This window comes from Schistocerca gregaria, chromosome 1 (genome assembly GCF_023897955.1).
Source record: "Schistocerca gregaria isolate iqSchGreg1 chromosome 1, iqSchGreg1.2, whole genome shotgun sequence".
In the NCBI taxonomy this organism is placed as follows: domain Eukaryota; kingdom Metazoa; phylum Arthropoda; class Insecta; order Orthoptera; family Acrididae; genus Schistocerca; species Schistocerca gregaria.
Window position 1 is genome coordinate 303,820,404 of NC_064920.1, and position 18,166 is coordinate 303,838,569.

At 36.6% G+C, this 18,166-nt stretch overlaps 1 protein-coding gene across 2 annotated transcripts in view; it reads left to right on the forward strand.

Moving 5' to 3' along the window:
• LOC126342514 (FACT complex subunit spt16) overlaps positions 1 to 18,166 on the forward strand; it is a 138,228-nt gene that overhangs the window by 73,715 nt on the left and 46,347 nt on the right. For both annotated transcript variants that reach the window (XM_050001862.1, XM_050001863.1), the window contains exons 16-17: positions 13,628 to 13,797; positions 16,893 to 17,076. In XM_050001862.1, coding sequence (XP_049857819.1) covers positions 13,628 to 13,797; positions 16,893 to 17,076 — 354 coding nt within the window. The remainder of the gene's footprint in view (positions 1 to 13,627; positions 13,798 to 16,892; positions 17,077 to 18,166) is intronic.

The following is an 18,166-nucleotide window of genomic DNA, read 5'->3' on the forward strand; positions in this document are numbered from 1 at the left end:
TTTTTTTTCGTTTTTTATAGGTGCATATTGATGACTGAAAATCTTTCATAGGTTTTTAAGTATGACCATAAGTATAGTACCTGCAAGACAAATGCGAGCTCTAGGCCAATTAAAAGTTACTATTTGCACATGGGCTCAAAACTTGACACTGCTTGTAAATGGTCAGTTGACTCTCTTGTTCACTGCATGGAAGTGTAGATACGAACTTATTCCCAGGCATCTGACATTTGCCACTCAGTGAGATGATGCTGTGGTGGCCCACTAAATTGGACTGCAAGATTCAACAATTGTGGTAATGTTTCCTATACTTTCTGCAAACCATTTTATGCAAAGGACTGTATCGCTCCCGTAAGTAATCCAGTAAAATAATTGTCATTTCTTTTGCTCATCCTCATTTTACATCAGCTGGACTCAGCTGTAGTTGACCTCACTGATGATATGTAGTCATTAATCTACATCTACATCTCCATATATGTACATACTTTGCAAGCTGCCGTGTGGTGTGTGGTAGAAAGTACTTTGTACCACTACTAGTCATTACCTTTTCTGTTCCACTTGCAAATAGAGCAAGGGAAAAAATTACTGGCTGTCTCCGTACGAGCAGCAATTTCTCTTATCTTCGTGGTGGCAAAATGTACATTATATAATCAATCTGCAGTCAGCTTCAAATGCCGATTCTACACGTTTTCTCAATAGTGTTGCATGAAAAGAAGTTGCCTTCCCTCCAGGGATTTCCCCCAAACACTTGAGCAGTACTCAAGAATTTGTTGCACTAGTGTTCTATAAGGGGTGTTCAAGAGAAAAGGTACGAAATAACACTGTGAGTATAAATGAAGTCTTTATTGAAAAGTAATTACTACAGACCTGAGCACAGGTATCCCACTGTTTCCCAAAATTTCTGTGGCTGTCACTGGGCCAGTCCACAACTATGACATTCATTTGTCATCAGTGTTGAAGCGCTTTCCTTTGAGTTTTACCAAACATGTGAAAGTCGCAGGGCATCATATCTGGGCTGTAGGGCAGATGCTTGATTTGCTCTCACTTGAGCTTGAGCATTACACTTTGTGCGGACTTGCATAGGCTACTGAGTGTCTCACTGTATACGATATTGTTAATGGTTTTTCTCTGGTAACCAACTTGTCGGTTGAGGGAATAACTTTGTGAATTTTTTAACGGGTGGCGATGTCACTAATTTTGTGTCCCTGTATGTCTCACTATGTTATCCCAAGTTCAGCAAATGCAAATTACAACTGGTTTGGCTGTTATGACATTTTGTGTCTTTTCATTTTTACATTTTTTATGTGTGGGGTCACCTTTACAGAGGAACCAATAAAGTGCTGTTGACCATTTGCTTTCTCTCCTATAATCCTTACATGGTCATTTCATTTCACATCACTTTGCAATGTTACTCCTGGGTATTTAATAGACTTGACTGTGTTAAGCAGCACATTCATCACACAAACTAGAAATTTTGCCTTAAGTCATCTGTATCATCCTCCTGTCACTCGACGACATCTTCCCGTACACCACAACATATCAGAAAATGGCTTCAGAGTGCTCCTCAGATTTAGAGAATAAGGTCAGTCTTATCACACTTCCTTGGAGCACTCCCGACAATACCCTTGTCCCTGATGAACACTTGCCATCAAGGACAGCATACTATGTACTAATACTTAAGAAGTCTTCAAGCCACTCATGTATGTGGGAACCTATTCCACATGCTCGTACCTTCATTAACAGTCTCCAGTGGAGCACCATGTCAAACACCTTTTGGAAAGCTAGTATATGGAATCTGCCTGTTGCCTTTCATCTATGTTTCGCAGGATATCATGTGAGGAAAGGGCAAGCTGAGTTTCACACAAGCGATGCTTTCTGCAAAATCGTGCTGATTTGTGCAATTAATGGTGATTAGTGGTTTGAAGAGATTAACACAGAGCCATCTCCCTCCGCCCCCTCCCCCCTTTCATTTGCTTGAATGACCTGTCTTTACACTTAGATGACAATAACTTAATGATTGATTGACGTTTCAGCAAATGGAATGATAGGAGACCAGGCACCAGCAAACTGCATTTCTTTCTCAGGTTCTGCATGCTTGCAGTGTTGTCAGTTTTGTGTGTAGCATTTGCAGACCCTTGACGGTTGAGGAAGGTTACATAGAGGGTAGGGGTTTGAGTTAGACACACAGTAATTTATCCTGAATGTGTGAGCATATGGCATGCTGTGTACCACCTAGCATCGCTGCCAAGCTACGGGAATTCCCAAGATTTGTGTTGGCCAATTCAGACGAGATCAGTTGGAGAGGCCAAATACTTCCTTGCTTTGACAAATGTTCAAGGAAGTACTTGTCTATAATGCGAGAAATAAAAATTGAGTACCACAACTATTTTTGTTAAAAAGCAGACTGTAAAAAGTATCTGCACTTTGTGCGTAGATAGTGACAGAAAATGTGAACAGTATTTTAATAATCTATTTTAGACAAGAAAGAATCTGACATCAGACTACAGCAGAATACACACAAAAACAAAATGGAGTAACTAAGAGTTAACTCTTTTGCAGTCACCCAATTTGGAGTGGTGTGTGCTAAAAATGTCATACGTATTTATACTGTTATGCTACATTCTGTTTAAATTGCCATATATCATTCAGTATTCACTTTAAAAAATATGAAAAAATTACCACTTATCCATAAAAGTATGTAGAATATTATGGCTTACACAGATTATGATAATGTTTCAAATGAATTTGATTGAGACAGACCAAATAAAATATATATTTTTTTAATATTATAAATTTGACTTTGATTTCATATACCCAACACTGTGCTTCAGTTTAAGAAGGCTAACTACAGTCCATAGAATCTACACACATTTGTGAGTAAAATGACATGAGGGATATCAAATTTGTGTTATTATATAGAAAGATAACAATTATTTATTTGAAGAGAACATTACAGAATTTCCGTGTCTACAGTGTGGCTTAGCATTTGTTCCCTAAATCGTTTCAGGCAAATGCCAGGATGGTTCCTTTGAAAGGGCACGGCCGATTTCCTTCCCAATCCTTCCCTAACCTGAGCTTGCACTCCGTCTCTAATGACCTCGTTGTTGACGGGACGTTAAACACTAACCACCACCACCACCACTTAGCATTTGTGTTTAGGAAAACATTCACCATGCAACCTCTTATTACATCTATTGCAAGCAGTTTTGACCTTATTTTCCTTCCCTCACTAGTACACACACAGCATCTTGATTCTTTCTTCTCTGGAAGTTTTCTCAAACCCGGAGAACCGCGAGAATCATCAGTTGCAAATGCTGTAATAGGGAAGTGTGACATTTAGTGGTAACTAGACTCTTGTCAATACTAAGTTGTTCATGAGGTGTGTAATGATGTCTAAATATATTATTAGCATAATCTACCAATGGATGGTACCTGATACATGGGTGATAATCAGGATGGTCTGGTGCTGGGCATTTCTCACTATCCACAAGATGAAAGAATTTCATAAGATGCCTAAATCGGGGGGGGGGGGGGGGGGGGCAGAAAATGTTTTACCAAACCATGGAAATGCCTGTGATGATTTTGTGCTCCAGTATGAGAGCATTGTGTGCCTTTTATTGAGTCCCATATTTAGTAAGTAAGCAATAAAACCTCTTACCTCGGTACTTCTCACATTCTTCCATTTCTTATATGGTTTGGACAATGTATTATGTTTAGTTACAAACTGTTAGGCTGAGCGATTTGTTTCAGTTACAATAAGTTGCAGCAACTTTGTAGTAAAGAATAGATTGAAATATTCTATCACAGGAGATCCTGCTGGCGGCATATATTTTGGTCCTGGCAGCTCTTGAAATGGATGTGATAATGGCTGGAGTGTTTCAGGTGCAATTACTTCAGTGTATTGTACATCTTCCATTTCATCTTCACTTTCATTCACAATATCGTCAAGTACATCACTGTCACTTTCTGAACTGTTGCTACTTTCGATAAAACACTGTGTATCGCTAGTACAATCTAAAAGTTCACAAATTTATTCGTCTGTAAGTCCTCTGTTGTGGCCTGGTGTAGGTCGCATTTTTCTCAAAAAGTGGAGAAAATAAACAAACTGTAAATGCTTAACGTGAAGAAAACATACAGAAGCAATGATAAATAACAGTACTGCGCAAAAACAAGAACGTAGACAGCAATAACAGAATGTAAACATGTACTGCGAAACACATCAATAAATATACGATGCAAAAGGGAATAATCGAACGCTAATATTTCACTAAAACAATGCTAAATTGTTGATAGCCATCAACCTACACCTAGCTAGAGTCAAAGAGCATCTGCAATCAGCACACCAACACCATCGGGTGCCCGATTCCGTAAGATAAATAAGAAGAAGCAGAGTACCGACGAATCGGCACCCTGTCAGTATTAGTGTCAGTAGGGGGTGGTGATAGATCGTTACCTTGACATTCAAAGGGTTAATAATGATGATGATGGCAGAAGCAAGATGCATGTTCTCCGAAGCAAACTTGCTAAATGAATTCTGTGCAGAATTAGTCTCCACTGCAGTCTCCCTAATTAACAGATCTCTAATTGAGACACTAAAAACAAGACTTCAGAAGCAGCTTGGAGAAGCAAGAAGCTTTACCATCAACATCTCAAAATGTTTGGGTAGGATACTGTAAAGAATAAACAGCATTCAGAGAATTGTAAAAATAAGACATTATTTTTGATGAAGGTACTTCTGAATGGTACAAAGCAGAAACTGAGTGACAGGAGTAAAGTTTATTCTTCATCTTATTCATGAAACGGAAATAACAGTTACTGAACTTGAAAAAAACTGACCTCAAACCTGAAACTATCACGTCAAGTAGTACTTTGATGGGTATCTGGCTGCAATTAGAAATTAAGTTCAGACAATGCAAATAATAATAACAAGTAACCATAGCAATTTGAGCCTATACAAAAGTCTTAAAGAATTCTGAATGACAGTTACCCTCTCACAAAGAGAAGTCTGCTAGTTCACCGCCAGACAAGAAAGCAATAAATGCCAAATGGGTCTGAAAAACTAAGAAAGACCTGAAAGGCAACATTGCGCATTATAAAGCACGACTTGTGATACATAGTTATGCTCAGAAGCAAGACTTAGACTATTATCAAACATATAAAGTGGCTACACTGCACAATTCTTTAAGGGATTTATTTGCTCTGGCTGCTAAACATTATATAGAGTTTGATCACTTAAATGAGGTCACGGCTTTTTTACAAGGTGTCTTACATGAAGAGATCTATCTGAAAGTTCTGGAAGTAGATCCATTTATGACAGTGTCAGATTCTGTTATTAAAAGACTAAAAAGGTGGCATATGGATTGAAGCAAGGCAGTTGCTGCAGTAGCTAGAAATTAGACAGTAGACTGTTGAATTTAAAATTCAGAAGGTCAATAACTGACATATATTTCTATTGCAAAAATCAAGGTACATACATTTTAATATCTGGAGATAATGTGAATATTATGCTGATCTTTAGTACCAGCCCGTGGGAAACAGATGTTTTCAACTAGGTGAAAAGTTCAAGCTGAGAGACATTGGTTAAGTTACTAACTGCGTAGATACCTTAATTACTATGAACCACAAAGTAGGTTGTTTATGGATAGACCAGACACACTGTGTGAAGCACATTCTCAATGGATCAATATGAAAGATTGTAACATGATATCTGTGCCACTGAACAATAAACAACTGGTCACTGGTGACGAGTCCAAAATCAGGATAAGGAAAAGAAACTATGGTAAACATATCCTATTGGGAAGCAATGGAAGTCTAATGCATGTACAATCAGAACAGGTCCAGAATCAACTTAACTCGACAGGAAATGTTCACCACTTTTCTAATAATCCACGCAGCACCTCTGGTAGCCAGTCAAAAGGATCTTTAAATGTCTTAAATGTACCGACGATAAGAAAGTATTATATTCTGAAGCTGAGGAATACCACAGAATAGGTTACTGCAATGTAGTCTGGACTGGAGTTGCAGAGGATAGAAGACTGACATTAAGATTTCAGTTTAAATCCCAAGGAGAAATGATATCCTGGCAGAGTAAGAAACAGCCTATGGCAGCCTTATCACCAACTGAGGTGGAAAATATGCCCCTAACCTCAGCATATCAGGCTCTTGGCTTCAAAGATTAGGCAGCTAAATATCTCTAGTCTCGAGAAGGAGGCAGTGAAACTTTTATTACTAGTGGCTACAGGATCTGAACCAAAAATATACACACAAAACTGTACTTCATAAGAGAAAAATATAGTGTCAGCCCAAGTCACTGTGGCATGTGTGTCTTCAAACTAAATGTTAGCAGGCATTGTGACAAAAACTCTGGAAAAGCATTGCCATCATATGCTACTACAAGAGTTTGGACAGAAAATGTAGCTTCCTGTTTTCCAGTTTTTTGCAAGTATGGCTAATGGAAATGTGATAATTTATAGTATTTGACTAGCTTGTTAAACCGTCAGACCATTGCTCTAGTGTGTGTATCGGAGCTTGGAGCTTTTTATCTGTGCAATATCATATTGTACAATAATTTCATGTTAGTCTTAGCTTGTTATGTGTATGTGCAGTAAATGTGTTCATTTTAATTGATACTACATAGCAGTTACTACACTCAACACATTTTGCTTATCCCCCTATATCGAGCTCCAACGTATCCATTTCTCTTTTTAAGTAGTCTGTTGTATTTATCTGATTAAGGGATCTAACTTTCCAATCTCCACCCTTTACACAGCCAGTTTTGTTTCAGAAACAGGCGACTACATCCTCCTCTATACTCCCTAGATACCTGCATGGGATACTATTTTATCTCTGGAATATTTTATCTTAGTTGATGCCATCATTAATAAACAATACAATAGAGCTGCATGCCCTCATTAAATATAACAGTTATAGTTTCCCATTGCTTTCAGCAGTTTGCATTATTGACATAGCAAGGCCAAGTTGGTTAATGTTACAAGGAGAGATCAATCAACAATACAGGCTGTGCATTTGCTACTATTGAAGAGGCCTCTGTTCACGAACCATATTGTGTTAGTACAAATACAAGCCACATGTGAATATAGGCTGCATATAAACTTTTGATACGAGATTATAGTAAAAAGTAAATCTCGAATATAGGCCACACTAGAAAATTTACCTCCTATTACAAAGTACTACTATTATGTATGTGATGCAGACACATATAACAATTGAGCAACATCAAGTTACCAGCTATGCATTATGCAAAGGAACACAGAAAGTGGGCTGGATGTAGACTTCATGTGTGTGAAAAAAAAATGTCCATTGTCAGTGCACAAGTGATGAGAAACTCTTAATTAGTTTGAAAAGTCTATGTTTATTTCAAGAACAAATTCCAAATATCCAGATGTGGAAAGACACTCGCTTGATTTTGTTGTTCAGGAACTGTAGATATGCTGCTATAATGGAATGATTGAAATTGAAGGCTGCAAAACAGCACATAAAAGAAACACTTTGCCAAACGAATTTAAAGTTTTGTGTGAGTGAGTAATTTTTAATTTACATTCCCACTTAGGGACTGCTGGCGAAACATTGGTCTAATTTGATAAGTCAGACAGCTCTACAGTAAATAATTTAGCGGAACATAGTATGCAAATATATGTATATTGTGCTTAAAAAGGCAGTGGTGCACTGGTTTCTTTGTCACTAACAGCTGCTATATTTGCAAACTAGGTATAGGTTTTTCTACTATTTTCTTCTAAGTCTTTGGTGGTTTACAAAAGTAACTGCAGTAACTTGCAATTTTATTAATTTCAAATCACATGGTACTTGTACATGTCATTTAGAATCTGACTATTCGTGATGTGAGGGGAAATTTAGATTGAAGGCTGCACCATGATTTTTTCAAGCTAAGATTTAGGAAAAAAGTGCAGCCTGTATTCACACAAATACAGTATGTTAGTTTGGCAACACCATAAATACCCCTCCAATGTGATTGCACCTTTAATATGGCTATCTGCATCATTGAGTCACAGTCAGACCACCCCCATGTGGCAAGTTCAATGCTTTGTGGAGAGGGAGTCTTTTATTAATCTTTATTAACATTAAGTTTAGCTTTTGTACATATTTGATCACTTATCTAGTGATACGAAATGTCGGACACATAGCTAATATGAATTTGATTTCTTTCCATGGGAAATCAACCAATGGTCTGGGTCTTTACATCTCTGATTTTGATAATTTTTTGTATATCAGTAGTAGGATTTGTTTGTTTGCAGACTCTCAAATTAAAATTTTGTTTGGACCATTTGTTTTTTTAAGTTACTAATTTTTGAACTAAACACTACATGCTCAAGGAAAGGCAACAAATAATTTATGTAACTATACTTGAATTGCACAAATACACTCACATTAATTAATATTAGTAATTAAACATTGGTGCAGCTGTAAGTATTTATCAGTGAGTTGTTTAAATGCCTTTCAGTGAGAAATTTTCTGTTCACCTTCAACAAGAAAAGACTCAAGATTAAATATCACATTCTTCTTGTATATGCCATTACCTAGTCCTCTAAAGCCGTACTGACAGATTATTTGTGCAACCACACATTGTTTGACAACATAATCTGTCAGAGTTTTCACATCTCTTCATTTGAAAGTCTGTAAATTACACCCTACAACTGCCACTGGGAGAATGTTCAAAGTATGAAGTTCTTTAGAACAACCAATTCATCCTATCTTCTTGGGTATGAAAAAGGAGCAGCTGGCCCACAAGGATGCATAAATAAGAGGTTACTTAAGCTCCTTTTTCGTCTCTAGACAGCACACAACCCATCCACCATTTGTTGTCATAAGCTCAACCACCAAATCCAGTAATCTGTTGAAAAGACGTGTCATCTACATCTGGACACACTTAAATTTTATTTACAACAAAGTCGTCAGTATCATTTGTTTTAACCTTGTCTTTACTCAAAGTCCATGTGACTGCTATGGCTTCTTCTTATTCTTTTTTTTTTCTGCCGATATCCTTTCTTCTGCTGATTGTTCGCCATTTGACATAGAGAAAAAGTGATAGATGGGATGTTTGCTTTACCCCTCAAACAATTGGGAGTTAATATTTTGTGACTGATAGGATTTCACAGACTGACTTTGGCTGAAAGATTTTTTTACTGTGCCACCACCATCACCATCACCATCGCCATCATCATCATCACAGAAGTAGCATAAAAATGCCATTCTTTTTACAAAATTATTTAATTGGATAGATAAAAAGATCTACTCACCAAGCAGTGGTACAACTCTCACATAAAAGATGGTTGTGACTGGCAAGCTTTTGGAGCCAGAAGCTGCTCCTTCAAGCAGAAGGGTTGAAGGGGAAGGAAGAGGGGTGAAGAAAAAGGGCTGGGGAGGTCTAGGAAAAGGGGTAGATTTAGGGAAAGTCACTCAGAACCATGGGTCAGGGGAGACTATACGGGATGAGAAGGAAACACTGATTGTTGGGACTGCATCGAATAAGATTTGAAAACCTGAGAACTTAAAGGTGGGAGACAGGGTGATATGCAGACAGAGATTACTGCTTAAACATCTTGCATGAATTAATAAGAGTGAAAAGTTAAGTGCATTGTACATAACAGAGGTGGGAGGGGGGCAGTGAAAGATAGACGGGTAAGACAATAAAAGATGTAGGTAACTAAAACAGAATGAAGCAAATAATAGTTCAAGTGAAGAAATGCTGAGGCGGAAGAAATTAATGTAAATTAAGGCCAGGTGGGTGGTGAGAACCAGGGAAATGTTATGTGCTAGTTCCCACCTGCGGAGTTCTGAGGAACTGGTGTCTGGAGAAAGAATCCAGATGGCATGCGTGGTAAAATAGGCACCGAGGTCACGATTGTCATGTTTTAGAGCATGCTCTGCAGAAGGATATTGTGAGTTGCCAGTATACACCCTCTGTCTATGCCCATTCATCCTAATTGGGCATATCACTATCTGTCTCCAGTTTCGAGAAAATGGAGAATGAAATACTCATAAATCCCTCATATCTCGTGAACGGTTTGAGATATCGAAACAAGATGTTGGCATATGACGGTGAGCGAAACGGAGAATATTTTGCCTTATGATTCATATGTGAATCTTCCATATCTACCGCAATATTCAAGCAACTACAGATCCTTTTCAATAAAATAATGTAATTTTTTAACAACCGTCAACAGCTGCTGAAACGAGAATTGCTGTGTGTGTTGCTACAATATAAATGGAGAACTTACACATTCATGTTTATTCTGAGACTAGGTTTCTTCATAAACTACTGATGTCTTGCCCCAGTTGCTAATTTAATAATACACTGTTTCAGGATCCTGTCACAATTTCAGCTGCATTAGAATGTTAATGACATGAATATTTTTAAACTCTACTGTGGACTTTCATTGCTAATTTCCTGTTCAGATGTGCTGTACTGCTATTATCTTGTTCTCAATACATGACGACTACAAAACAATTAAACCTCCTGAAAATACCACTTTTCAACTTTGCAATGTAGATACATTAAGTGCATAACACCATGTGGTACTGTTTTTCGTGGCACGGCACGGTGTGAATTGCTGGTGATGTGGTAGGGAAAGCCGGCTCGCCATTGGTGTTACCTGGAGAACAGTGTCATGTCCCCTCCAGTGAGGGAAACATCAGTAGTCACGACTGATTTTAAACACACTACAGTAGCAGCAATAGTGTCGAAGACATGCATAGCACAAAATCAGATTTATTTTAATGTTCCCATTGGAATACTGTCACAAAGATTGGCACACACATTAACAAATACTGTATAACTAACACAATTTTTTTTCCAGAAAAAAAAATTTGAAATTTTAAGAATTTAAAAGGAATTTGGTTTTGAAAGGTTAACGTTTTTATGAATGTAGTAATGTGACATGTATTTTTAAACCTTATAAGAAGCTGAATAAATTGGTACAAATTTCAGGTCTGTAAGTCAAGTAGTTCTTGAGATATAGCAGCTTCAAGGTTTCAAAAGATGGCAAAAATCACACAATTTTGGGAACTTTAAAAATTAATAACTCCAAAACAAAACACCCAAAAAATCTTTAATTTGGGATTGTATCTTGTTTTGGTAGGTAGAATAAATGACAAAAAATTACAAAATTCTAATCATCAAGGTTCATTTTATTTTCTGATTTGTGAATTTCACATAGAATGACCCTGTAAAGTAAATGAAAGTAGTTTGTTTTATGGAATTGCTTTGTTTGCATAAAATAATCTTTATTTAAACTCTTGTATGAGTTCTAAGGAATTACACCCTTACTTCTGTGATTAGACTGTTCCATAAACTTATGTGTAAATAGCCATGCACCAATATATAAATAACTTTAAATAGCCTGTGAACTGTCTGCATCCCATATTAATACGGTATACCGTGGAAATAATTCATGCAGCAGTATAAATATCCTAACAAAAGTATTTAGAAAACTTTTATCTGCTTTCAGTCATTTACAGTAAAAATATTATGAAAGTTGTTGAAAAGCTTATACACGTGAATAGCAGTAAAATGGAATGTAAATGGCCGTAAATGCACACTTCATGACTAACTTAATTTGCTCTGGAATATTTTTAACTATTGTAGAATTATAGTCGGAGACACATCTTATTCAAACATTTAACAGTTAGAACAACAGACTTTTCACAGGTACAAACATCAGATAAAAATCAGATTAATAAAGCGGATGAAATGATAACTTATCAAATAGTCACTTTTGTGCAGTTACTAATGTTCCATCAGAAAGTAGATTGTCATATCACTTTTATCGCCCCTTTTACTTTACCATGCCACTGGAATTCATGTGGATTATTCTTCCACCTAATATACCATCAGCCTTCAAGGAGAATGTAATAAGTAAGATTCCAAAGAAAACAGGTCCGAATATTACTGAACTATCATTTTCGTAACTCATAGTTGCAAAATACTGATAAGAATTATTTACAGAAAAATGGAAAAACTGACAGAAGTAGACCTCAAGGAAGATCAGTACAGGGTCCTTAGAAATGTGGGGACAGATGAGGCAACACTTACCCTGTGACATATCTTAGGAGACAATATTAAAGAAAGGCTAAATCTTTATAGCATTTGTAGACGTAGAGAAAGTTTTTGACAGTGTAGAATGGAATACAGTCTTGAAATTCTGAAGTTAGCAGAGATAAAATGTTTGAAGTGAAAGGTTTTATACAACTCTTATTGAAACCAGGCAGCAGTTATAACAATTTAGGCATGAAAGGGAAGTACTGATTGTGCAGGAAATGAGATAGGGTTGCAGAAGGAATTAAGGAATCAAAGTTCAGGGAGAAATAGAATCTTTGAGGTTTGCTGATGACATTTTGATTCTGTCAAACAGCAAAGGACATGGAAGAGCAGCTGAATGGAATGAACAGTTTCTTGTAAGGAAGATACAAAATGAACATCAGCATATTAAAACAAAGATAATGGAATGGGGTTGAATAAAATCAAGTGATACTGAGGGAATCAGATTAGGAAATAAGTCACTAACAAAAGTAGATGAGTTTTCCTGTTGGAGCAATAAAATAATTGATGATAGCTGAAGTGAATTGGAGAGAATCGAAAATGAAGATTGGCAATGGTGAGAAAAGGGTTTCTGAAAGAGCAATTTGTTCACATCAAATATAAATTTAAACATTAGGAAGTCATTTTTGGAGGTATTTGCACTGAGTGTTGCCTCATGTGGATGTGAAACATGGATGAAAAACAACAAAGACAAGAAGAGAACATAAGCATTTGAAACTTGGTGCTATAGACGAATGTTGATGGGTAGATCAGATAATTAATGAGGTGAGGTGATCCTGTATTGAATTAAAAAAAAAAATGCGCAATTTGACTTAAAGAAGGGATCATTTGTTAAGAACATTGAGATATCAAGGGATCATCAGTTGAGTGTTGGAGGGAAGTGTGGGAAACAGAAATTGTAGAGGGAGACCAAGAGACAAATATAGTAAAAAGGTTCAAGTGAATGTAGATTGCAGTTGTTATTCAGAGATGAGTAGGCCTGCACAGAATACAGTAGCTTGGAGAGCTGCATCGGACCATTCTTCGACTGAAGACCAAAAGAACAACATTCTTCAGTCTTCATAAACTCGTTCAGGTACCAGTATGTCATTTGGTGAACTTGTTGTATCCATGCAGTTAACAGCATTCACTGTTGTTCCCCCAAATAGCATATTGTGGCTTGTGAGCATCAGTTACACCTGCAACAACCTGTCTTATATTGAGGCCATGTTGCTGCAGAACTGGTTCTGATTATGTGCCAGCAATTTACTTAAATTAGTATTTTACCCATTTATTTATATTATTATGACAAATTTGCCATACCTTTAACATTTCTGTGGTAATTCAGTCATGATTTCACATTTTCCACAAGTGTCAGTTTGCATAAGGAAACATTTTGGTAGTGATATGAACAATATATTGTCAATATTAAAAGACACCATGGGGTTGTGACTTACTGGAAAACAAATACCTGGAGAAAAATAGATTCTGATTAATCTTATTTCTTTAACTACATTTATTATTTTTCTATATGTCTGCTGTGTGAACTAAAATGTAATTTTTTTTTATTTCTAGCCACCATTTGTCATCACTTTGGAAGATGTGGAGCTGGTGCACTTCGAACGTGTGCAATTCCACTTAAAAAATTTTGATATGATCTTTGTTTTCAAAGATTATCATCGAAAAGTAGCAATGGTAAATGCTATTCCTATGAATATGTTGGATCATGTGAAGGAGTGGCTAAAGTGAGTATAATTAATTAATTGAAAAGAAAAAATCAAACGTAACAATATTATGAGATGGAAAGTTGCTATTCACCATATAGAGGAGATGCTGAGTCACAGATAGGCACAACAAAAAACATGTTGACAGTGTGGTTTCAGCTGTCTGAGACTGCAGTCGTGTGTGTAGAGTTGTGCTTGTTTGTACTGTTGACAAAGGCCAATGGTCGAAAGTTTTAACTATTAGAGTTCTTTTTGTTGAACCTATATGCAACTCAGCACCTCCGCTATATGGTGAGTAGCAGCTTTCTTTCTCATAATATTGTTACATCCCATCCTGGATTTTCCATTGTTTGAAAAATCAAATGTAGTTTCTAATGAAATACTGTTTCAGGATTTGAAATTTTCCTGATTTTAAACACTCAAAACTGAGGAAAGGCAGCTGCTTGTCTGTAACTAGTTGATAGGTTAACCATACGTATCACTATATGAATATTGTTTATGAGCAGATGCCTCTGCTGACAGGTGTGGCAGCCAGGAGTGAAACATGATGTGGGAGTCGGGTGTGTCTCAAAAGCAGCGGCAAAATGAGAATTGATTATGGAAAAAATCATGATCAATAATTTTAGAGAAGTAAAGTCCTTTAGCATACTTAATCAACAAAATGAATGACCATTCAAATACTGCCTATCAGCAGTCAGGGGTGTCATTATAAAAATAAAGTTATTCTGTCAGGCACAGTTTCGAGCAGCATATATGCACATAATTTTACAGCTAAAGTAAAATGCCTCTGTAATAAAAAGATACATCATACACATGTCTGAAGAAATTTACAAACTTGTTGGTTCCTCATCATTGTAAACGTCTTGTGTACAGAAATAAGTAGAGGTGGATCCAATAATTATTACTCAACAAAACATACTGGTAACCTGGCCTGGTAGCATTGTCGATTTAGTGCCCGAGAAGTGGGGGTGGCAAACACTTCAGTAGTCTTACAAATAGGAGAGCCATAGCATGCTACATGTCTTTAAGTGCCACTGAATGAAGTACCTATCTAGAACCAGAATAGATACGGAACATACAATGTTTCTCACATTAGGTGCCCACGATGGTTTTCTGGTAGTATCCATAAAACTACCTGCCCATAATGGTGACTGATGATTTGTCGCCTGCTGTTTCAGTTGTGGATGAGTGAGTACGACTTTTTCTTGAAATCTGTGCTGAACGAACTATATTAGGAAGAGGATAGATTGGTATTCAATGTAAAGATGACCAACTGAGTTGTAGACAGGCAAAACAAAAACACTTGTCATACAATTAGCTTTCAGCCAGCAAGACATATCTCAAAACTGGACAACATACACACATGCATGACCACAGTCTTTGGCCAGAGGCTGTGGTCATGTGTGTGAGTTGTGTTTGCTTGAGTGTGTGCATGTGTGTATGTTATCTAATTTTGAAATAGGCCTTGTTGGCCAAAAGCTAATTGTGCAACAGCCACTTTGTTGTGCCTCTCTGCGACTCAGGATCTCTGATACATGGTTAGTAGCAACTATCCTTTTCATTATATTGCTAAATATTTTATTATATTTTCAGTTTTCCATCACCATCTCTCTCCTCCATTAGTAATCACACACTTTTTTGTGCAGTACATGACCTTTCAAGTTTTATAATGTTATAACACAAAAAGCTAAACTGTATTTAATTCACCACATGGGATAGTGATTAGTATTTTTCGCTAGTAATGGCAAGATCCTATTTTCAATCCTGAAGATATTTCTAATCTTTTTTGGATGGATAGCCCTGATAGGAGGTCCATTCAGCCTTATGTACCAACTGTAAAGGTAGTTGCATGTAAAAGCAGTGATGTTGATGCACAAGTCACTGAAGTAGTGTTATATTAAAAGGCTTGTGCCAGGCAAGGTGATATACACTCTGTTTGTTTATTAGCAGTAAAAAGCATCAGCCATTATCTTTTTGAGTTAGAATGTAGTTGCTTGGTGTATTATGACTATGGATATTATTTTTGCAAGATTCCAGACCAGGTTCAAAGTATGTAGGTTTTGATGGTATGGCAGCAGTAGGTAGGCAATCATCATTGTCCTCGTATGTATATATTTTCAATTTTTTATGTATATTTCTACATGATAGTATGTACTTACGTGTTGTAGTCATAGAGCAGAAGTCAACAAAAATGAAACTGCCTTCACAACAATGAGACATTGCCTGACAGTGATATTTGATGATAGTTGTGAGACTTGCCTGACACTCTTATTTGACAGTACTAGTCAAACTCTGCCACTTTTCAACACAGTGTAGCGTGTTGGATAATCAAAAAATGAATTTACTCACACACCTCTTAAAGTAAAATCTCATAGATGGAGCAGTTACTTCTCTAAGTTTCCGTGCTATCCTGGAAGTCCAGTTTTGTACGACAAAAAGCCGTGAAGTTTCTGCAAAGACTGTTTTCTTTGTATTGTTCATAATATCAAAGAAGTTACTCTCAAATTTTACATTGTCAATGAAATATTTATTGTGTACATTTTATTTGTTCTACTTTGGGGCAGATACTTGAATTCTGCTCAAATTGACATGGTGTCCCTCCTTCTGTAATTTGCACACCATTGATTTAACTCTTACTTGTCAAAATTTGCTTGCATTTTCTATTGCCTCTGTGTCAGGACTGTCACAACTCTCTCATTATCATCAAAATTAGTGATGGTAATAGCAATTCTCATGGCTTCTCGTGAAGGTGTTTTCCGTGATCACTTTTTACTCTTGCACTCTGAAATAACAATGCACACTGCTTTGAATTAGAATGAGACTACCTGGTCACATGACCAAATTAGTTTCTACTGTACCCCAGTTACCACTACGTCTTGCCAATCAATAGATTCTGCTTATTTACAACTCAGATAAAAAACAATTTCATTTAGTGTGTAGTCACAGCCAAGGGATACGCATCTCCACCCCTTCCTCAAGTGTACACATTGAAGAAGTGGCTGCCTTTTCCTACCTTATGCTTGTTGTTTCGACTGTACAGTTTTCATTATAACAAACTCTGACCTTAAAGTTGTGACAGCAGTTTTTTGTTAAGCATGAATTTAATTTTTTTGCAGTTCATGTGATATAAGATACACTGAAGGTATTCAGTCTCTGAATTGGACAAAAATTATGAAGACAATAACAGATGATCCTGAGGGCTTCTTTGAGAGTGGTGGGTGGACATTTTTAGATCCAGAGAGTGATGATGAGAACAATGAAGATGATGTTGATGAGGAGGAGGAAGATGACCCATATGAGGTATTGCATAAAACTTCTGTATGAGACTCAAGTAACTTGGGTCTGTTATGAATCATAGTTGTAGTATGTCATTAATACCTTTGATCTGGTATCCTGCCTTTTCACAAAATGCATTTAATTTGTAAGTTTTAATACAACAGCAAAAACAAATTCCAAGTCTCTGAAATACCTGTTTTCCGTAAAGGGTAGAAATATCACACTACACAAATCAATACATTGGCATTTGGTCACTTACAAATTTTATAACTACTAACATACTTTTAGCAGGTGTAATCAGTATGTAGTCCTCAATAAGGCCTCTCAAACTTCTAACTTAAAATAGTTTTGTGTGACGAATAAGGCATTTGGAAAAAAGAAAGACTTCCAAACAGTATAAGATGAAAGGTACTCAGAGAAGAACCGGGTCCTAGTTGCTAGAGATGGACAAACAATTTCATCTTTGGGAACTTTTTATGTTTACTTGTTCATTGTTCCATTTTTATCTTATTGTGCATGCTATATGGGTTTTAGATAAATTTCCTAAAACAAATAATGTTTCTGCATGATATATTCATTGATTACATAGTGTAGACAGATTGGTTAGTTAGATCTCCTTATCTGCATTCACTCTCAGAAAGCATTACATAATTAGGTGATGTAACGGGCTAGTGACTGCAGGCCAGGTAGAGAGAGGATGAAGATTTATATGGAAAACACAATTTCTGTAAACAAGAATTGAGGAACTCCACACTAAAATATAAGCTTTGTATCAGCAATGGCAGCAACGCCGTAAATATGCTGAGAGAGTGTCACTTCATAAGTGAAAAGAAATAAGTGGTTTGAAGGTCTTTACAATCAAAAAAGATGGTCAGTTTTAAATCAGTCAATAGTTGAAAGGGACTCCAAAGTTCATGCATGTATCAGTTGTCAATTATTTGAGAAAAAGATTTTCTGGGTAAGCATAGGCACCCATTAACAGATGAGAGTCAAACAAGTATGAAATTCAACAGTTCAGTAAATTGCTTATTGATGTACTTAAAATATATTTTGTACACAAATGTCTTTGAAAATAAAAAGAAAAGAAAAATCCACCACTATTTCAATGCTGATA